The sequence below is a fragment of the Brassica rapa genome, chromosome A07 (genome assembly GCF_000309985.2).
Source record: "Brassica rapa cultivar Chiifu-401-42 chromosome A07, CAAS_Brap_v3.01, whole genome shotgun sequence".
Lineage (NCBI taxonomy): Eukaryota > Viridiplantae > Streptophyta > Magnoliopsida > Brassicales > Brassicaceae > Brassica > Brassica rapa.
Window position 1 is genome coordinate 21,711,576 of NC_024801.2, and position 21,316 is coordinate 21,732,891.

The 21,316-nt window shown below is 37.2% G+C and overlaps 4 protein-coding genes across 6 annotated transcripts; 1 reads left to right on the plus strand and 3 right to left on the minus strand.

The window, feature by feature from the left end:
- Positions 1-2,134: 2,134 nt before the first annotated feature.
- Positions 2,135-5,970, minus strand: LOC103830829 (somatic embryogenesis receptor kinase 1). The gene is made up of 10 exons (XM_009106643.3): positions 5,250-5,970; positions 4,599-4,731; positions 4,444-4,515; positions 4,234-4,377; positions 4,063-4,134; positions 3,906-3,977; positions 3,715-3,827; positions 3,498-3,629; positions 2,688-3,424; positions 2,135-2,619 (listed from the first exon to the last, which is right to left on the minus strand). Exons 1-10 carry the CDS (start codon positions 5,323-5,325, stop codon positions 2,305-2,307), a joined length of 1,866 nt encoding a protein of 621 aa, XP_009104891.1. The 5' UTR covers positions 5,326-5,970; the 3' UTR covers positions 2,135-2,304.
- A 2,890-nt stretch (positions 5,971-8,860) lies between these two features.
- LOC103830830 (exocyst complex component SEC6) lies at positions 8,861-16,176 on the minus strand. Its single transcript, XM_009106644.3, has 26 exons — positions 15,928-16,176; positions 15,630-15,821; positions 15,504-15,542; positions 15,348-15,436; positions 15,179-15,269; positions 14,960-15,049; positions 14,794-14,864; positions 14,491-14,583; positions 14,050-14,076; positions 13,590-13,697; positions 13,268-13,403; positions 13,132-13,176; positions 12,686-12,741; positions 12,462-12,570; positions 11,994-12,134; positions 11,734-11,913; positions 11,164-11,247; positions 10,989-11,075; positions 10,794-10,838; positions 10,539-10,617; positions 10,160-10,229; positions 9,988-10,075; positions 9,807-9,896; positions 9,608-9,724; positions 9,402-9,464; positions 8,861-9,259 (listed from the first exon to the last, which is right to left on the minus strand). The coding sequence occupies exons 2-26, from the start codon at positions 15,756-15,758 to the stop codon at positions 9,128-9,130; spliced, it is 2,259 nt and encodes a 752-aa protein (XP_009104892.1). The 5' UTR covers positions 15,759-15,821; positions 15,928-16,176; the 3' UTR covers positions 8,861-9,127.
- Positions 16,177-16,576: 400 nt separating this feature from the next.
- LOC103830832 (cleavage stimulating factor 64) lies at positions 16,577-19,744 on the minus strand. Of its 3 annotated transcripts, none has more exons than XM_033274634.1 (11): positions 19,503-19,744; positions 19,343-19,421; positions 19,086-19,260; positions 18,965-18,998; positions 18,659-18,876; positions 18,488-18,565; positions 18,376-18,411; positions 17,884-18,270; positions 17,322-17,504; positions 17,069-17,228; positions 16,577-16,958 (listed from the first exon to the last, which is right to left on the minus strand). In XM_033274634.1, exons 1-10 carry the CDS (start codon positions 19,534-19,536, stop codon positions 17,076-17,078), a joined length of 1,377 nt encoding a protein of 458 aa, XP_033130525.1. In that variant the 5' UTR covers positions 19,537-19,744; the 3' UTR covers positions 16,577-16,958; positions 17,069-17,075. The 3 variants fall into 3 exon arrangements, with proteins under 3 accessions (XP_033130525.1, XP_033130524.1, XP_009104895.1); XM_033274633.1 differs by having other exon boundaries at positions 16,577-16,954; positions 17,884-18,276; XM_009106647.3 differs by having other exon boundaries at positions 17,884-18,276.
- Positions 19,745-19,882: 138 nt separating this feature from the next.
- Positions 19,883-21,241, plus strand: LOC103830831. Its single transcript, XM_009106646.3, has 2 exons — positions 19,883-20,325; positions 20,788-21,241. The coding sequence occupies exons 1-2, from the start codon at positions 19,942-19,944 to the stop codon at positions 20,995-20,997; spliced, it is 594 nt and encodes a 197-aa protein (XP_009104894.1). The 5' UTR covers positions 19,883-19,941; the 3' UTR covers positions 20,998-21,241.
- Positions 21,242-21,316: the final 75 nt, after the last annotated feature.

Below are 21,316 nucleotides of genomic sequence, written 5' to 3' on the forward strand. Positions count from 1 at the left end.
TTTATCGCCTCTGTCTCACCGCCTTCATCTCCTCCATCTCTCCGCTGATTCTAGGCCTCTGTTTTAACTTATGTAAATGTGTGTTCAAGTTTTTTTTGGTGTACAAGTAAAACGATGTACACTAAGCTTTTGTGGATTAATGTACATATGCCAGTCAAAATTAAGTGTACACGTTGATTTTATCAAAGTAGTCTGTAAACATTACTCTTACAAAAAAACCGTGACTTTAGCTCACATGTACGCTTTCTAACCAGTTGACGGATGCATCATTGATTTCAGACTAGTCTTCGAACGTATGTTGAATAACATAAAACTCATTTCACATGTATATTCTTGATTCTCAGCATTCAGATTGATAATAATCGTATATTACATCATTAGATTGATAACCATCTAAACAAGACTCATTTGTAAAGTTTCTACAAAAAAGTTTAGTATGATGTCCATGTGTACATTTGCCTGATAGTGTACATGTCTACATTTCTTCCTCATATTGTACATGTGTACATCTATAGGTATCCGCATGACTTTGGTTCACTTGTACGCTTTCTAAATAAAACGCTGATGCATTTTTGAATTCGAACTTGTCTTAAAACGTATGTTGAATAACACAAAACTCATTTCACATGTATATTCTTAATTCTTAGCATTCAAATTGATAATAATCGTATACTACATCAATGGGACTATAGGAAAACAAAAACTCAACGTTAGGCACAATTGTTTGCTGAAAACTCAGGTCCACCATTATTATCAATAAGAACCGTATTAGAAAAGTACTAGATACAAGCAAAATCCAGAAGATTAAAAGACTAAATAAATACATATTAACTCCACATGAACATGTAGAAGAGAAGATTCATATCTCCTTATGGCATGTTGATGGGAATATTGAGAATCATCCGAGTCTATAGACCAGCTCTTGTAGACAACCCGCCAAGTGTTACTGATCAATGTGTACATCAAAACTATTGTACATGTGTACACGTAATTTTAATATATTGTCTTTTTCAGTGTACATTGTTGTTCGATTCAGAAACAGTTACAAGTGGACACTCCATGGTCAATTTTCTGTTTTTTGTGGTGTTCAACAAAATGTCATTTAGCTTCTTCTTTTTTAAAATTTTTAATTGCATGGGAAGTTCAAAGTTTGAGATGACTCGTTTCAAAATGATTGTTACATTCACAGGGATCATGACATTAGTGAATTCTTGGACCGGCAATAGTTAACAGTATCTTAACCATCTAAACAAGACTCCTTTGCAAATTTTCTACAACAACGTTCAATAGGATGTCCATGTGTACATTTTCTTCATAGTGTCCATGTGTACATTTTGTACTCATAGTGTCCATGTGTACAAAATGATTCTTTCCAATAAGCTGCATCTGACTTTTGAATTAAAACAACAAAAAACTAAAAGAAAACAACAAGAAAAAGAAAGAAAAAAACCACACATCTCAAAGTGACCTTCTCAATTCTTCAAAGAGTGCTAGTATTTTAGAATCTGAGCTTAGAGATTAAACAATTAAAGACTCCTTAGCATAGAATGATATTGCAAAAACATAAGAAACTAGAAAGACAATGTTGTTAACATACAAATCCAGATACTGTCCAGATATAATTGCAGCTTATGGTCTGTAATCCTAGGCCAACAACATGGAAGCATATGGGTCTTGCCGCGACCTTCTAGCACAATTGTTTACTGAAAACTCAGGTACACAATTAAAAAAAAGTTAATTGCATTTTCGATTGTAGATCCACCGACATACCAACAACAACTAAAACCTCACCATCCGCTTTCTCTTTCCCCTCCGGCTCCGTCTCGTCGACATCTTTCTCTTTCTTTTCCACATAATCGTCATCTGCTTGTTTCGGCCTATCTCTCACCGGAAATCGCCGTTGGATCTGGCTCCTTATCAAACTTTTCACTTTTTCTTTTTTTCTTCCTCGGCAAAAGTTTTAAAAAGTATAAAAAATAAAATCTACACATATCAAAGTAAGGTTTATCTCTCGTCGGGTCCACCACATATTTTTTAAATTTCAAAATCCAACTAAAATCACAACAGTCTAACTAAATGACAATTTATGGTTACGCTTTATTTAAGGACAATTTAAGTCTTTTCACACATAAACTGTCCAAGTAGCAGAAACTGCCTATTTATGTTATAAAAACTCATAAACTGCCTTTGAATGTAAAATACTCATCTTTCAATGTCAGTTTCATTACAAAACAAAAAAAAAACTTACGGTGAAAAAAAAGCTACCTACCCTTAGATAAAATATGATTCTTTTTGTTTAGCGAGCTACCTAGGACCAGACAACTCAACAGCATGCAAATTATAAGTAGAATCAACGATCCAATCAGAGTGAAGATTCGGACTCAAATCAACATCTTCCCTCAATATCTCAACCTTCTGCCACTCATCCCATCTCTCCGCAAGCCCATCTCCTTCCAGCATCCTCACAACTTCAGACATCTTTGGTCTCTCCATCGGCGAACCTTGCGTGCAAAGCAACGCCACTTGTATCACCTGTTCCAGCTCCCTCTCCTCATAGTTCGTCTGAAGATCAGGATCCACCAACATCTCCAGCTTCTTCTCCTTCAACAACCCTTTCACCTTAAACACACAAAACATAAAGTTAACACCTTCAACAATAAATGAACTTAAAATTACAAAACTTTTACCCAGTCAAGCAACATGACGTCATCATCGTTAGCCAGCCTAGCGAGATCAAAGGCTCTTTGTCCTGTGATGAGCTCCAGAAGCATGATACCGTAACCGAACACGTCTGTCTTCTCCGAGGACTTTCCGGTTGAGAGATACTCAGGAGCGATGTGACCTATCGTCCCACGGACAGCTGTTGTCACGTGAGTGTCTTTGTAGTCCATCAGCTTCGCTAGCCCGAAGTCGCCAACAACAGCTTCGAAGTCCTCGTCTAGTAGAATGTTCGCTGCTTTAACGTCGCGGTGGATGATCTTAGGGTCGCAGTGGTCGTGCAAGTAAGATAAACCGCGAGCTGAGCCTAGTGCTATTCTCTTACGCGTTGGCCAGTCTAGTGGAGGCTGTGACGGTGGCCTCTCTCTGAGACATGAAGCAACGCTTCCATTGGCCATGTAAGGATAGACGAGCAGTCTCTCTGTTGGTGTCATGCAGAAACCTCGTAGTCTCAAGAGGTTTCGATGAACAGCCATGCTTATCATCTCTACTTCTGTTTGAAACTGAAGCTCCCCTCCTGGAGTTCGCTCTTCCTTGAGTCTCTTGACGGCAACGAGAGTTCCGTCTGCTAAACGGCCCTTGTAGACTTTCCCGAACCCGCCTCTTCCCAGTATGTTCTTGTTGCTGAACCCGTCGCTTGCTACTTGTAGCTCACGTAAAGAAAACCTCTTGAGCTGTCCTAGATGAACCTCTGGATCCTCTTCGGCTACACAAGAGAGTTTAACAATTTTAGAAAGAGTTTGGAGATCACAAGACAATGACTTCTCTGTTAAACTCACCAGGCACGTCGAAGAAGATATCATGTGGCTTTCTTCGACGCCACCAAGCAAAGGCTATTGCAGGAGCAGCGAAAAGCAAAGCAGCACCTGCAGCAACTCCACCTGCTATTGCTCCTGTTATACCGTACCCACCTGTAAAATCAAAGATGGTTAATAAGAGAGGCAAAGATCTCATCTTCTGTTTCCTATGATGTAAACTCAAGAAGAGACAACTTACTGGGTGTGGAAACTGGAGGAGGTGGAATAAAAGGCGGCGGAGGAGAGAACGGGGGAGATCCAGGACATGGGTGACTTGTAACAGGTCCACAGAGGTCTAAGTTATTAGCAAAACTGCAAAAGGGAAATGAGAGTTTCAATTGCCAATACTACGTTCAACAAATAAAACCAGTAAAAGATAGGGAATATAACCTTATGGGTGTGAAGAGTGAGAAGGATCCATTGTCAGGAACCGAACCAGAGAGTTGGTTATTAGATAGATCCCTGCCGTTGTATTATACATCACAGTTATAAGCATTTAACTCCATACAAAACAATTAGGGCAGATGCATAAATGAGAAAAACTCACAAGACTTGAAGGGTGGTGATATTGGTCAGTGACATGGGAATAGAGCCGGTGAGAGTGTTGTTGTTAAGCCGCCTATTCTCGCATGAAAATTTTGAAGCAAAGAGTCAGAAACTGTGACTACACCAAGATTAAACAATAATGTGACTGAGCAGGTAAAGCAACTGTACTCACAGAAACCTAAGCTTTGAAAGTTTTCCAAGTGATTCTGGAATGGGACCGGTGAAGCTGTTTAGGTAAAGATCCAAGCTCACTAAGTTCGTCAGGTTGCCAAGATTACTAGGAATAGGGCCAGTTATGTTGTTACTGTAAAGCTCCCTGCAAAAAAGTAAGAGACTAGTTAAGTGTGACTTGATGAAAACAAGATTCCTAAGTGTGACTTACAAGTACTGCAAGTTCTTGAGCACACCAAGCTCTGGAACTAAGTGGCCAGACAACTCGGCATTCCCTAAGTCACTGTATAAAAGAGATAACAATGTCAGAACACAAATTGAGAAGATTCAAAGAGAGGGGGGTTAGTAAGTAGGAAGCTTTTTTACACTCTAATGACGCTGTTCTCGTTGTTGCAAGTTACATGGAACCATGTGCAAGGATTGACAAGCGTAGGATCCCAGCTCTGCAAGACATTGTTGGGATCAACTAAAGTGACCCTCAAAGTATGCAATGCATCACCTGTAACAACAAGAAGCACAAAAATCTACAAGATTAGCATCAAGAGAACTAACCGAACAAGTCTCTTTGAGAGTGTTAAAGACTAATAATCACTACGCAAATTTTGATATAAAATCAAAAACAAAGGAAGTCTAAATCATAGACTGTTCATAGTTTCAAAATCCAACCACCAGGGAACGATACAAAGCCTAAAGCTAATCAAAGTAGTCGCTAAAAGCCAATTTTCACGAAACTTTTGCAGCACATGAACAAGGCTCACTCAGGCTTTCAGTTACAAACTTGGTATAGTTGATGTGAACAAGAAAAGCAATAGTGGATTCACTGTTAAACCCCACTAACTCTAAACATACAAAGAACAACATCATTTCACAATTAGAAAAAAAAACAATGAACAAAACTTTCCGAGCACACAAAAACTAATCCACAAACTATAACGATTGAAAAACCATTTTCAAAAATCAAAATGCAGACCCTATGATAAGAGATTCACTCCAACATAACCAGTAGCTACAACAAACCTTCAAGATTAGCAGAGGCATGCTTGGGTAGAAAGATGAGAGAAAGCAAGATAAAAGCCACATGAATCGTCTCCATTTGCGACAAAGATATATCTCTTCAGATCTAGCATCAACCCTAAACCCTCAACTCAAAATCAAATCTCTAATCAACCCATTAGCTGAGACACTGAGCATAAACCAAAAGTCCTAAACTTTCCGGCGTTCTTGTCGTCTCCACACTCGCACTCTCTCTCTCTCTTTCTCTCTCTTTATCACTTCGAAACGAAAGTTTTGTTTTTTAAGATAAAGTTCCAAAGAAAAAGATTTGAGCTTTTGGAGAAATAAAACGTGAAGTAATAATAAAAAGAGCTTTTTTGCTAGAAATGTCGTTAACTCAAGCCTGCCAAAGAAACTATCATTAGTGTTCTTCGTCCTCTCCTTTTCAATCTATCTCCTTTTTCGATTAAAATAGTTTTTTTAATTTTTAATAAATAAATGTATTTGTTTTTATTTGAGTTTTGATCTCAACGGGCTTTATTTATGGAGGCATGCAGTGTGAGGAAGACGAGGAATATAGCTGGGCTGCCCGCTCTGCCCTATTTGGCTAGTCAAAAATATGTGTATGCGAGAGATCGTTGAAAACGACGTCACTTGGATTTTGGGCAGGAGTTGAAGCTCAGCTCCTCACCCGTTGCTCCTGTCCTGGTCAAACCTCTGTGGGCCATTTAAAACCATTAACTTTAAAAAAAACTTGAACTAGAATCCTTGTGAAAATGAGTATTTTTTTTATATACATATCTCAGCTTAAACCCAACAAATCTTGTACGGGTACATCACTAATTAACAGCTAATTCAACTCTAGATTTCTAACAGAGTCTAAGACAGAACTCAGCTTTTGTTTGACAAAATACCAATAATTTTGTTTTTAGGTAAAAATAAATTAGAATTGAGAAATTTAAAGCATTATCCCAAATCAATTCTTACCACTTAATCAAAAAAAATATACTCACATTTTTTAAACCCCTAAAGCTTCTTTTTGGGATTTAAAACCTTGAATTTTGGAAAAAGATCAAACAAACCATTGCTAATTAGTTAATGGTAAATAAAAATCAAATTTAAGAATTATATGCATAAAACATACAGAGAACGTTTACAATCTTTTTATATTTTATTTGTAAATAATATATTTTTCTTAAATTTTTTTTGAATATATATTGACCCCAAAAATCAATGTGGAAATTTAAAATTTGAGAGATTTGATTTTATTTTAGTTTGTGAATAGAATAGCACTGTAAGAATTCATAGAAGTATAAAAAAAACATATTTTCTAAAACTTCTAGAATTTTCTGTAAATGTTAGTATCCTAATTTCACAAAACTGACAAATAATAATTTTGAATTGGAAGACCCAGATTGCTTAATAGGTTTAGACGTAACTTAATTTTAGAAAAAGAAATAATAAATTAAATGTTTCTTATATAAAAATCATCATTTCATTTTAGGTTTTGTTAGCATTAGCGTATGTATTTCTTTTACTTTACTTTTTCTCAAAAGTTGAGTGTTTTATTACCCTTTCAAATAGGTTAGAGGTTTCTAAATTAATGTTTTTAACAAAAGTGAGGGGTTTTATGCAGGTATAAAATGCGTAGAATCTCATACCTTCATTTTAAACCTTTTAGATTGGAAAGAGTTCTCAATTATGTGTAGAATCTCATACCTTCATTTTTACAATACTAATTGTTATATTCAAAGTTGTGTTTATGTGTTGAAAAAAAAAAGAAAGTACTTTAGGCAACAGTAAAATATAACTTAGACCATCTCCAATGGCTTACTCTATTTTTTACTCTAAAATAGAGTAACTTTATAATAGAGTTTGAGTTTGCTTCAATGGTACTCTATTTTAGAGTAGAAAATAGAGTGGTGAACAAAGAAAAAACAAATTACTCTATATTTGGAGTAAACCTATTTTTCACTCTATTATAGAGTACCATTGGAGCATTTTCTACTTTAAACTCTATTTTAGAGTGAAAAATAGAGTGGAGTTGGAGATGCTCTTAGGGCAACATTATCAATATGTCCCCAAATGAAAGTCCCCAAATGAATAGTACAAGGACTCACAAGAACTCACCTCATTTGTCTATTATTAGGGACTTTTCCTCTTTTTTTTTCTTCGGTCCTGATGTTTTGTGGCCCTTCCCCTCCTTAGAGACTCTTAAGGGACTGACTGATAATGTTGGCCTTATGATGACTATAACTACTTTTAAATTAAGTTTTTAATACTAAAATTGTCATTCGTAGTAAAAAATGGTTGATATACAAAATGAAATACAATGATGGAATACATAAACCGTTAGGTTCCAAATCATCATAGAAAAATTTAAAATAGAAAGAAACTAAAATCTCAAACACGGAAAAATTAAAAAAAAAACTGATTCTTACTAAAATACATAAGCAAAAAAAAAGATGCACTTAGAACGACTTAACACTAATATGTAAAAATGAAATAGAAAATATGTTTAAGGTCATGTTCGTTTCACCATCCATATGAATCATTTGAACGGAGATAAAACTGTAGTTCGTTAGACTTCAAACTACAAGTTATCTCAATGCTCATCTGAAAGAAGAGTCAAATTTTCGTTCAATCTATCGATGAACTGAAGTACGATAATAAGATAACAAACCGCATTCTTCTGCATAACCGAAGGAAATAAAAACGCGAAACCTATACTTCATTCATGCATACATTAAATCACATGAGACACCAGAAGCTGAACCGAAAAGACGCAGCTAGGGAAGACAATACCATCTGATTTGAACGCTCAATACTAAACTGAGGAAAACAACCCGAACCGGTCAGCACCAAAAAGAACAAACCCAACCTTATATTTAGTTATAAATTTTATAAGGTTAGTTTTCATTTATTTAAATCCGTGGCATTAAAACCATTTTTGTTCAAACATTTTTTGTAAACTATTTTGTATGGTATTTTTTAACCCTGAAGGAGCAATGATATTTAACACTAATGTTTTTAGCTTCTTTTAACCCTATCATTGTCTTAATCAACAACAGGCGACACAATTCAAAAATATAAGACATGTGTTAATCATCTGCCCTAGTAGATTAGAGGGGGTTCCAAAATTTCGGGTTGTCCAAACACGTAGTATTAGCTATTTTGTCTTTTCAGACGTAACTTTCGCAGAGGAGAAATTGAAAGAGGCCTTATATTTGAGTTTTGTCAACATTTTGGTGGAAAAAACTATAGAGCGGCATATACAAATTTGGCCAGGTTCCACTGTGCAGTAGAGTATGGCATATGATCTTGAAGACTGTTCCACAATACAGTTTTACATAAACTTGTCTTCTTATTGAATTTGTGTTTTACATTCAATGAACACAATGAGTAGTGCATAAAGTAAATATATTTGTTACCCTGTAAATATCACACATTGTGCTTGTCCCATGCGGTGGACTCTTTATTCTCATTATGATGAAAAGGTTTCTAGAACAAAAATTAAAGTAAAAAAAAAGAATCAGTCATTTTAGAAACTTTTTCAAGATAATGCTTGCATTTTATTAACTGTAACTTAACAATTCATTCAGCCATGATATCATTTAATATCAAAAAAGGAAAACTCTGTTTGAGTGCATCAGTCGTTATTAACGAACAATCAAATTCGAATAAAGAATACATTATGTAACAAAAAATGCAAAGAAATCTAAAACCAAAAAAAAAGAGAATTCAAATTTACGATAATAATGTTCTAGAGTTTGCGTTGCCAACAAATGTTCCAGGCCAGAAGAGGTAAAAAGAATTGAGAGAGAACCAAAGAACATAGAATTAACAAATTGAAAAGATATCATGCAAGAAAATAAAAGGAGTCGGACGCAAACGTTATTATTCTAAATGCGTTTACGCCAGAGAGATCCTTTGGAAGCAGCTAAGCACTTGACTCTTGGGAATACAAAGCCTGTCTTTGGAGGATTACCATCTACCAGAGTGTTCTCATATATTTCTTTGCATTCTTGTACCACCTGCATCAATTTACACAACCAATTTCAATTCACACTATTATTCTCTCTTTCCTACTCAAATCTCAGCAGCACTGTGACATATATAATGTTTTCTTAGACTGCTAACCATAACATGTTCCTAAAAATAGAGTTTGGTGTTTACCTCTTTGGTGTCCTTCTTTGGTATGCCTTCACGAAGTCCAACAAGCTTCTCCACTACCTCGGCCTGACGATTTTGATTTATTATAAGAGTTTTATCATTTATGTATATATTGAGAAGTAATCTTTGCAAAATCAGTGAGTAGACTGTGTTACCAAAAAAAATAAAAAAATCAATGAGTAGAGTTTGTTAATTTGATATTAATTTACCGGGCAGTCAGGCTGGTGCTCAAGAATGTTCGAGTACACGAGTGTAAATGCATCTAGACTCTCCGCAGATGCAAGTTCTCTCAGATCACTCATTATTCTGATTCTGCTCTCCACTTTCTGTAAAGTAATCCCAGTAGATATCGCAGGTTATGAAGTAGTACTAAATGAAATAAGATTATTAAGTGCTTAACCAACTTACAGATGCACTTATATACTCCCTAAAGAAATCCATGAGAACCTCCTCGTCCAGCCTCATCCGTTCAATAGTTTCCTCTTTGATGTAGTTTTTCTGGAATTACGACACGTCAACACCAAGGTTCAGTACGTATGCATACTGATGATACATGAATGGTAAATACAGGAGAATAGATAGGGGGAACCTGTGTTAGGAGATGATCAACATAAACAATGACTGTTTCTTCTAGACAAGCTTCCACAAATCTTCTGAACGATCTTTCTTCCACATACCTGCATCACCATTCACCAACAAGACCTCATCAGAGTTGTAGTGTTACAAGTTATATTACACAAAAGGGTACACGACAAACTTACATTTTCACATCTGTGAAATAATCACTAAAAGTTGCCACGAGAAACTCGGTAACCTGTCCCTCGGCCCAGTCTGTAAAGTAAACAGCCAAGGTTAAGAACAAAACCACATGGACCAAAAGCCAAGAACACGTATCAAGTGTGTATGTCATCTCGCTGAGAAATAAGATGTCCATATTGTTGTTTTCGGAGGATGAAAGAGAGTCATTTGATTCTTAAATGATTTGTGTTATAAATAACAGATTTATAACATTGATTAACATATAGAAATAAGTCGAAACCAGAAACAAAAGTGACAATGAGAAAACTAAGCCTTAGCTGCCTCTTGTCTATTCACACATTAACAAATCCACAAAGATTAGTCCTGCAGAAAGGAAGATACCTTTCTGGTAAAGCTTAACAAGTAATTCCTGAACTCCTGGATCCTCAAAGATAACGCGAACTGTTTGATGCACTGCTTCCTGCGATCAAAAGACCAGATGGCAACTAACGTAAAAATCCAAAACAAATGTTTTATCTTTGAAGATTGTACAGATCAGGTTAATCTTTTTAATCTCAACAGCCATCTGGGAAACTACAAGGCCAGACGATACAAAGGTAAGAACTACACTTGGATATATAAAAATCTTTGACGTACCTTAGCCACCTCCAAGAAACCTTTGCAAGTGTCTTCAAAATTCACCTGACAGAAACATCACAGTTGAAAGGCATTTTCTTAGTATGCAAACAAGGTGCAGGAGTATTTAGACGTGGAGTATAGAGGGGCTAAGAGTGAGATGATGCAGTGAGGAAAATTGCAAAGAAACTAAGATCAGAAATGGCAGTAGGATACCTGCTCCGCATAGTTCTGTGGAAGAGCTTCTAAAGTGCTATTACTCAATTCCATGGCAAGGTCATAGCAGCGAAGGTTGTTGTTTATCTGAAGGAAGTATTAACAAATATAATTCTTTATCGAAAACGAGAGAATGATAGTAGTGCCATTTAAAGAGTCATATGGTTTGACATACCATAGCGCAAAGAGGTTCCAGACCAATGTCAGAAGCAGGTTCTCCAACTCTCTGCTTTTCAGCTGCTTGGAAATCGATCATAACCTGAAATAATCAACAATCTTAATCAAAACATAGAACATGCATACTGATGGAGCTGAAGCGTTCTAGGGTTTGAGAATACTCTTCTCATTGATCTTCTCATTGCTTTATAAAAATCTCTTTAGAATTTGGAAATATTCTTTTTTATCCGTGCTATATAAACTATAAAACTTTTTTAGAAATCACTTATAGAAGCAACGACTAGATAAACACCAAATAATAAGATATAAACTTGAAAACCAGATAAAACCTATCTAAGACATAATTATCTTAATATTAAATAACTAAATAACTAAGATAATTACATAATAAATATAATAGTTAAAATATAGATACATCATATTTATCTTGAATATGAGCTGCATCACATACGTATGCTACAAAACCTGAGTAGGAAAATGAATGATCTCCAATTGTAACCCATTTCAGTTCATAACCAAACAAAGAAATTGGGGAAAACCAAAATATGTATTTCCAACTCCTACTTACCTGAATGATAGCTAACGCAATCCTGTATAGCATAACGTCGGTGCTATTATCTCTGACAATTTGCACTTGCTCTCCAAGTATTCTGAATAAATCTACAGCAGCCGGTGTGTATAATTTTCCTTCCTCTGTTTTCTTAGGTGGTTGCACCTTATCCGCCTCAAGGATATTCATGTACCATTTCTGCAATCAAATAGGATTGACCGCTAAAGATACTATAACTGTAAGCCACAAAAACCAGAAGGGAACGTGCATGGCATTACCTTCGTCGTAGCTTGCATTCGTTCAACATATGCATTCATTAGAGGATCCATTGAACCACTCTCTGAACACACTTGAGCTAGTGAATCATCAACACCAAGCGCAATCAAGTTTTCTTGGTACTCTACCACCCAACCAGTAACCTAGCAAAATCCATAAGAGAAAGAGAATATACATCACTCTCTATAGGATATTGGATGCACAGAGACAAGGTAAAACGAATATGGCATATTGATGAACGCATTGTGTTAAGGCATGAATACAAACGTGAAAAACTACTTATGTCAAATAATGGTGTTCCCTGTTAAATAACTCGCACTAGCTTGACAAGTCCTTGAATATCATGCATGGTTGGTTAAAAATGTCCTTCATACTCGGCCATGAAATACAGAGTAAACACACCGAAACAAAAAGTCTTGAGTTACGATACAACAATGCAAGAACACTACAAAGAATCAAGCTTTACACACCTTTAATATCTCTATATTTGTCAGATCGGTTGCCCTATCACTGAGCGATCTGAGCATGTGAATGAATCTCTCGGTATACAGATTCACCATAAGCTGAAATATCTCGTATCTGCCAACAGAACAGAATTGCCAAGATGATAATTTTTACTTGGAGAAATTGAATTAGATTTTAAGCTGTAGCCATTGTTCTAGAAGAAAAAACGGAAGTTGATGTAGGAAAAAACCTCGGAGGAAAACAAGGAGCCACATAGTCATAAATATCGCCAAGTTCCTCTCCAATCTAGTTGTCAAACACAATAGCAAGAAAGTTAAAACCGCAGTTAACTTTTTAAAAAAAGATAATAGAAGAAAACGAGGTTGGCATCAATCATTATAAGTGGAAGATAATACAATTAAACTGGGGATTGACGTCTATGGAACAGAAACATCAGTATAGATGGTGAGGTCTATTTGGAACCTTTGAAACAATACAAAACATGCTAGACCATCGACTATATTCATTAAAAACCAAAAGAATAAGACTTTTAACCAATTCAGTCAACTAAAGGAGATCTGCTGAAAAGCCTAGTATAACCAAAATTAATTGAGTAACAAGTTAGTAAACTTCAGAAAGGAAAAGAAAAGGAGACAATGATGAAGAAGAGTATGCAAGCAAGGGAATCAGTCTCACCATTCTAGCTTCCTCCAAAGCTGATTTTAGATCTTCAAATACAAGCTGGTCAATAATTCAGGGTTAGAACGACTTCATAAAAAATATACTCTTTAGCTATGCCACCAGTTGAAAAATCTCAAAAAGATAGTCCCACCGTCAAAAGCCTATCGAATCGATCTTCCACTGACTTTCGAATCTGTTCGTAACATTTGTCCTTGTAGCCTTTGCCTTGGACTTTTAACTTCTGTTGTGCAAGACCCTTCGACGAAGCTGACGTTGTAGTAGATTTCCTGGATTAAACACAGCAAATATAAGACATGACACGAGTGATTATGGGATCTTCAACAAAATACCATTACTTTTCGGGTGACTAGATAAGTTCATAACTTATCTTAGTTATATGCACAGTGCAAAAGCGAAGGAGACTCTGAGACAACATATCAAGAAGAAAATAAATAAAAACTTATTAGACTCACTTGCCAGGCCTCCGAGGATTTGCTACAGATGCCATCGCACCTTCTCCCTCAGCCTCTGCTGCTTCTTCAGCAAGTTGTTCGTCAAGAATTTCTTGCATTTCAACAACCCTTTGAAAGAAGAGACCACTGTAAGTTAATACCAGCATCGGAGACATCATCCGATATTTAGAGGACTTCAAATGCCAGCATAAAATTCACAATTGCAATGTGTGTTGAATGATTTTCGAAAGAGACAATTTGCTTGTCCAAAAATGGTTGTTACGGTAACACAATAGCTTTAATGAACTACTTTACATATTTGAACTCATCTCAATACTATCACCGGAAAACTTTATACACAATCTTCATTGCTTATTAAAATAGATTTTCTTGCAAGTTGCAACAGACTTACTGAAAAGTAAAATTATTGGTATATATACTAAAGACAAATAAGAAGAACGTCGTTGGTGGGGAATCATACCTCAAAGCACGAACCAGCGTTTGTGGACTGTAGAACAAAGAGATACATCGGTAACAAGAGTAAAGTAGTTAATCATTACGTTTGAAATAAATCTAAAAATATGTAACATTTGATATCTTAGCAGAGTTATGAGCTACCAAATGGGTATTTAAGCCCTAAGATCTGGTTGGCAATATAACAAAGAGAACATGTCATTACATAAACTGTGTTTTCACAGATACATATGCCCATATCTAGCCATCGAATAATTGGTACAGTCCAACTATATCTGCCTCATCTATTGACATTGCTTTCTTCCTTGATCTAACTTGTTATTGGCCTCATTCTTATCAAAGACCAGCAAGGATCATATACTAAAATGAGGCAGTAGAGCTTAAAAAAATTTAAGTTAAACAGAGAGGTCTTTAGCATAAGTATATATTTTATATTTATACAAAATACCTTTCTTTAGAAAGTTTGTGGAAGTTGGAAACATGACCCCAGAGTGTCTTCTCGAATGTTTCCCATGTTCTATCAACGTCTTCAAAATACTCCCTGAACCCATCAAAACAACTCTTCAGAAATTGGTGGGGCGTGATACTGTATAAAGAAAAGATAGTCCAGACTCCAGAGGCGGGACCAAATCATCATAGGCACCATAAAGAAAACAACAGTTCCATATACTGCTTCATCTACTTAAGCATGGAGACCCGCTTCACCTAAGTAGGAAAGAAAAGTAAGGAAAAGGGTGGAGTAAATACAAACCTTAGCCGCCCAACCTCTTCTCCAGCAGCTGCTAAGGCAAATCTCCGTTTACCATCAAGTGCTGTTAGTCTCTATGGAGGACAAAAGGAATGTTATAATATCTTACACCAAAAAATGGGACGCAGTCAGAAATGCGTGGAATCCACAGGAAAAGAACTCATGCTACCTCGTAAGTGTTAACAATCTCCTTATCATCACTCAGAGAGTCCCTTGCGGCAGCAGCTTCAACAGAAATAGACATCATACCTTCTACATCCTAGAAAAAAAACAATGTGGTATAGAAAATAAGTCGACATAAACTAGAAAGCATTTAAATAACAGTGACGACCATGCAGAGCAATAGGCTTTTCCAGCAATAGAAGCAGAGCTCGTTGGCGTAACTTACCTTTAGAGTCTTGTTAAGATTATTCCTGGCGTTACTCAGAAGCTTAATCTGGTCATGATTGTCAATCAAAGTTTGACATTCCTGACAAAGCCTGTGGCACACAAGCAGTGAGGTTAGAGGGGGACAATTGAAAACTCCGTTTCTCAAAATCTCTAGCATATAAACATACTTGTCTATAGAGATGAAGTTATCCCGCAGCTCATTGATGGTTTTCTCAGATGCGGAAAGCGCCTCAAGCCCAGCCTCAGCTTGCTCAACCTACAGTTCGTCAAACAACAATTATACAACATGAGAATAAGGAATATTCGATAAAAAAAAGCTTCACCTGCTCAGCAACCATGGTACTAAGCTGTGCATCATTCGCCTGAGGAATTCAGAATAAAATATCACGATGATTAGGAATCTAACGATAACTGATACTCGGTGGAATCTAAGCCAATTCAGCTCAAACCTGTTGACGAGCGATGTAATCGGCTTTGATTGAAGAAATGGATTGCAGAAGCTCCGGTAAGGGTAACAGCTTGGCGACCTCACGTACAGCAGCTTCCTTGGCTTCCACACCGAGATCCTCGACCATCATCTTCGCTAGATTAGCTTATCTAACAACTCCGATCCTAATTTTGAAGATCGTCTCTTCTCTTCTCTGCAAAACAAAATAATCAGTAATGACGCAGAGGAGAATCAAGAGAGATCTGAAAGAGGAGAACGTAAGGGAGGAGTTAGTTAAGAAAATTCGGAGAGTTATTTACTTCGTCAGCTCTGTATCGTTTGAAGCTGGTTTGTGAAAGATCGTTTGAAGAGAGATGAGGTGGAAGAGGAGAGCAACTGCAAACGATTTTGAACGAGTCTCTCCACTCGCGCGGGTCTAATGGAACTTTCCGAAACGCTGATATCCTCACCTTGACCGCTTCTGATTTATCCTTTTTTTTTCATGCGAGGATACGATGTATATTCATTCTATATATCGTATACTTTAAATGTCAATATTCTAGTTTAGATAATGAGAAAAAGAAATGTAGTAGTTGTATTATGTTGAACTTGTGGGGATGAATAAACCAAGCAATTACAGAATATTTTAGAGAAATTACGTAGGATATCCTTTTTAGTTTTTTTTTTCAGACGTCCATCTAAACTAGATCATGTATTTCGGCTTGACTGTCAGAGTAGAGGGGCATATGATGATATAATGTTTGAAACAATTGCCTCCTACCTCTGCATATGTTTTCCAGGATGCAATTTCCAGAGAAATTTTGCAATATAAACTTCCATGTACTAACAGAACACTCGTACTTATTGGCTATACAATTTTATTGGCTGAAGGATATTAGAAAGAGCTCTACCTACACTCCCAAATAAGTACCTTCAAAGGTAGACACGTTTGATCAATGCTTCAACGAGAAATCAACTTGCATCTTTTTTTATTTCCCTTACTGGTAAGCTTTGGTGAAATAAAATGTTTAATCACTGAAGTTCTGACCAGTGGCTACATGATAATGAAGGATGGTTTACTTAAAGCAACAAAAAAAGGAGATAAGAGAGAGAGGACACAGTTGTTCTGAGACTTTTTGACTTGTAACTTTCTCTTTTATATTATTGATGGCTCGATATTTTCTTCTATGACTATAAAGACAAACTCAGCACAAATAAATGCTACACTAATAGTACAATCACCCACCAGTTCAGGTGAGAGAATCCTTCTTCTTTCTATGGTAATCTGTGTGCCAAAAACCTTTTCATCTCTGCAAGTTTAGTTTCAATCAAATCAAACCAACCAACCAACCTGTGGGACAGAAAAAAGAGGAACCGAATGAGAATTAGATCAAATATCACCGAGAAAAAACAAGGCTGCTCTGAAAGAAAAACGAGATTCATGGCATATAAGACAACAACCTCAATGCTATGAATGCTGCGTCATGTTGTCTTGCTTGAGCGCTTGTTGCAGCTTTCTGACTTCTTGCTGTTGCTCTGGAGTCAGCAACCTCAGCTGTTCCGGTGTCAGGTTCATTACTTGCTGGAGCAACGTTGCCTGGACATCCGGGGAGATCTGTGTCTGTAAAGAAAGATAATCAATCAATCATTGGGGGAGTTTGTGAAAGATTTTGCTTATCCAATTAACTTTCCAAATGATGTGAACTGATTATACCTGATGCGCTCTCTCTTGTACTTGTACAGGATTTGGAAGCATTGAGTTAGACGCATGACCGTCACTGAATGAAGCAGTTCTCCTTTCATCCACTCTCATCATCTTCGATGGTCTGTTTATTGATTCATGAGGTCCCTCGTTTATTCTTTTGCCATAGTTTAGTGATACCATATGTCCACCTTGCTGTAAAGTATGTAAATACAAACGTTAACTTCATAGAAAATCTAAAAAACAAATAAGAGAAAGAAAGTAATGAAAAGGGTCATATAATCCACTAAACGTTCTTCATATTCACTAGATAGACATTTGAACTTTGGTTATTAACTTGAAAAGTAAAAAAAAACGTGAATCTTTTTCCCTTTGACAACTCATTAGCAACTCATATTCAACTAACAATAAACTCTCCCTGTCAGATATGGTAACTAAAACAGAGCAGTCCTTTGGTGTAACACCGAATGTTGACATTTGAAAACTATGGTGCTAAACTATGTAAATAATTTTGAACTAAATTTATATCCCCATAGTTCATTCACTGAAAAGATAAGATACTGTGGAAACTCACCTGCATAACAGAGTTTGTTAGTAGTGGCCGAGGTACTTGAGATGGCTGGATAGCACTATTCGGAACTGAAGCCTGAACACTATAACCCATGCTGATGGAAGTTGGAACCAATTGTTTTTGGCGTTGGAATGGAGCGGTTTCGCTGAGACCTTGAACTTGGGCATTCATAGAAGAAGGGCCTGGTTGGGCTACTAGTTGTGGAATCTGACTAAATGGTTGTTTAGAAGACTGTTGAATGGGAAACTGACTGTGGGTAGGTCGACTTAGCTGCTGTGACCTTTGTGCCAGTGGCGGTAATAGGTTCTGAGTAGATACTTGACCAGATAGTTGTGTGTCCTGAATGGACGACCCTGACATATGATTTGGGGCCTGAACAATATTTGGCGTCTGCAACTGCACAATTCAAGAATGGAAATAGCCCTCTTAAGACAGAACCATATATATACAGAAGGAAAACGCACAAAATAAATACTCAGTGAGATGGAAACTTACGACTTGTGGACTCACAATCCCAAGCATTATCTGTGCCTACAACAGTAAACAGGGTATAGGTTCACAAAAAGGTGTAATAACAACTATTTGGTCAATAAGGATGGGTAAGTACCAGGAAAACAGCTTTTAGCAACTGAGGTCTCGAAACCAGCAACTGTCGAGCTTGTTCCTTGTTCTGCGTAGCCATTAACTGAGACAACCACAATCACACCACTCGGTTACAGTTATTCAACAATGCGTCAGAAGATAAGCAAGGAAACAATCCATGTTGATAGATTCACACCTTAACGGACGATATAATTTCGGAGAGCTGACTCCTAGACATCTTAGCAAGATGAAGAGTCAGGGGATCACTAGCTGGAGCCTGCAGTGTACTTTGTGTACCAACTTGAGGACCACCAAGCGCACCGGCCATAACAGATGCAGCTGATATAGCAAGGTTGACACCAACCGGCTGATGCATATTTAAATCTACAGACCCTCCAAACTGCTTTTGAGATTCTGACATAAAGAACGAAAAAAACAAGGATAAGTTCTATGTCTCTAAAGACAACTGTGGTCACTGGTCAGGACTGAAACAAAAACATACCAGTAGCAGCAGGTAAAGCAGGACCTCCTTGACCCTGAATCATTCAAAGGTATCACCTTTAGTTATAACTTACACAGAGATGAAAGCTTAAACATTTTAAGACCGTACAGAAGAGTAAAACCTGATCTCGGGTTTTGTCGGTTCCTTTGTCATTCTCAGCGAAATCAACTCTTAACTGACGGCCATTGATTTCATAACTCTGGAGATTACGACGAGCACTCAACGCTGTCTCTTCGTCCTTATACTCGCAAAAGCCATAGCCTTTAGGTTTACCCGTTTCTCTATCGGTAACTAATCTGAATCATGAAGAAAGGTGCGCTCTTTATCAAACCCTAATCACACAATTAAACCGAATTGAATAATGGCGTCACTACTGACCTAAAGGAGACAACAGGTCCAACCTCGCCACAAATGTCTCTGAGTTGTTCCTCGGTAACGTCGTAAGGAATGTTCCCAACTAAAAACAGACGGTGAAGATTGACAATTGAAAACCAGAAGAATGAAAATCGAAAAGGAGGTGGAAGGGGAGAGTGTGTACCGAAAACGCAGCGTCGTTGGGAAGATGAAGCCATATTGAATCAACAGAAACAGAAGAAGGTGAAGCTCGGCTTCATCTTCTTCCTCCAAGAATTCGAATTCGAACTCGAGCCAGTTCAATGTGAAAAAAAAAAGAGATCTTTTCGAATTCGTCAATGAGGGATGTGTCTTTTGTGTTTTTGCTCTCAGTATTAAGGAAAGACGAACGAAATTAATGTGAAGCGAATTAGATTCAAGGATATTTATGTCAACTATACAAAAATGGAAACTTTATTCAGAAATGGAAATTTATATGGGCACATAATATTTGTTTCTGCCTTTTAGGCCCATAATAAAGCCCAACCACTACTTCCCTCATAAGAAACGGCGTCGTTACAGAGAGTATTTTTTTTTCTTTTGATAAACAGAAAACCTTTCATCGGAACAGCGAATCGTTAGCCATGTCAATAGAAACGATGCCGGAGAACGCGGAGGAGAGAGATCCACAGCAAGAGATTGAAGAGACTACACCGCTGCTCGACGACTTTCAACAACCCGACGGTGAATCGAGGTCAAGGAACGCGGCGGCAAAGGTGCCAGAGGTGGAGATCCATCTATACCGGTGCGGAAAAGGTCCGGTCGACGTGTTCAAGTCGAACCTCGGCGGCTGGGAGCAGGATCAGCTCGAAGTCCGATCTATCCTTGAGAAATACGGATTGAAATCCATCTTCGCTTTCAACGTCAAGAAAGGCCGTGCCGTCCCGATCCGATTTAACCCTAGGAATGGCCGGTCTGTGCTGACTTACAGGGATGGTGCCGTCGTTTTTATCGACGGTGAGCCTCAGGTAATAATTTATATCCTTCCGATGGAGTCCTCTCGACTGTTGGAATCGATTTGTTTTGAGTTATTTTGGTTTAAATTACGATGGTCTCGGTTACTTTCGGTCAAATTTGGTTAGTTTAACTAGTTCGGTTCGGAATTTGGTTAACTTTTTTCTAAAATGAACCGATAACCGATTTTTTAAAAGACTTACCGAATTGAACCGAATTATTTTTAATACTTGCCGAATTGAATCGAATTTATAACCGAACCTGGACCAGAAACCAATTTTTTGGTTTGGGTCAAAATCCCGGTCCTAGTTATTTTGGTCAAGTAAAATCACACCAAAGAATCTCAAAGGTAAACAAAAGACAAATGTAGAAACTAGAAAGGAAGCCACAGTACTCTCAATATCTTTGGATTATTGGATACTATTGTAATAAGAAGAAAAACGTTTAAAAGTTGCAATATCCATTGTCTTTTTCAGGATTCTCTGCTCAAACCCATTACAAGAATCGTGCTTGGGGTCGCGATTGTTATGCTGCTAATAACGTTTCTATTGAAAGACCCTCCAGCGTGGATCAAGAACAATATCTCCATGGGGAACTTTCCTCCGTGGGTGCTCGCTTGCATGGTAATAGTATTCACCCGAGCGAGGAAGAGGACCAGAGACTTCTTCAAGAAGTTTGGCTGGTGATATCACAGTCCCTAACATCTTGTCTCTTTGTCTTTGGAAATGTGGTGGAAATTGTAATCCTTCATCGATCATGTAATATAGAGATTCTCTAATCTTAAACCCAACAAGTTCCCTTCCTTGGTAAACACTTGTTGTCTTTGTTAAGCCTTGAGGCGCCAAATTGCTTGCTTTCAGAACCAAGAGGGCAATCATTTTCTCCATTTGCATTTGTTGAACTTTATAGTTTTATGCATTTTCTTGTGTATGCGATGTGGAAATAGATAATTTAATCTTCTGGAAACCCAAAAGTTTGGTAAAAGTAACAAGCATGTTCATGTTA

What these genes read in the sequence shown, in the direction of transcription:
- LOC103830829 (XM_009106643.3), bottom strand. Translation starts at nt 5,325, where the DNA reads ATGGAGACGATTCATGTGGCTTTTATCTTGCTTTCTCTCATCTTTCTA. An exon ending in ATCACCACCCTTCAAGTCTT is followed by an intron (nt 3,978 to 4,062) that starts GTGAGTTTTTCT and finishes ATACAACGGCAG; the next exon opens with GGATCTATCTAATAACCAAC. An exon ending in TCACTCTTCACACCCATAAG is followed by an intron (nt 3,828 to 3,905) that starts GTTATATTCCCT and finishes TCCCTTTTGCAG; the next exon opens with TTTTGCTAATAACTTAGACC.
- LOC103830830 (XM_009106644.3), bottom strand. Translation starts at nt 15,758, where the DNA reads ATGATGGTCGAGGATCTCGGTGTGGAAGCCAAGGAAGCTGCTGTACGT. An exon ending in CACAAACTTTCTAAAGAAAG is followed by an intron (nt 14,077 to 14,490) that starts GTATTTTGTATA and finishes TTTGTTCTACAG; the next exon opens with TCCACAAACGCTGGTTCGTG. An exon ending in CACAGAACTATGCGGAGCAG is followed by an intron (nt 10,839 to 10,988) that starts GTATCCTACTGC and finishes TGTTTCTGTCAG; the next exon opens with GTGAATTTTGAAGACACTTG.
- LOC103830832 (XM_033274633.1), bottom strand. Translation starts at nt 19,536, where the DNA reads ATGGCTTCATCTTCCCAACGACGCTGCGTTTTCG. An exon ending in TGCTAAAAGCTGTTTTCCTG is followed by an intron (nt 18,412 to 18,487) that starts GTACTTACCCAT and finishes TTACTGTTGTAG; the next exon opens with GCACAGATAATGCTTGGGAT. An exon ending in TACAAGAGAGAGCGCATCAG is followed by an intron (nt 17,229 to 17,321) that starts GTATAATCAGTT and finishes CTTTCTTTACAG; the next exon opens with ACACAGATCTCCCCGGATGT.
- LOC103830831 (XM_009106646.3), top strand. Translation starts at nt 19,942, where the DNA reads ATGTCAATAGAAACGATGCCGGAGAACGCGGAGGAGAGAGATCCACAG. An exon ending in TTATCGACGGTGAGCCTCAG is followed by an intron (nt 20,326 to 20,787) that starts GTAATAATTTAT and finishes TGTCTTTTTCAG; the next exon opens with GATTCTCTGCTCAAACCCAT.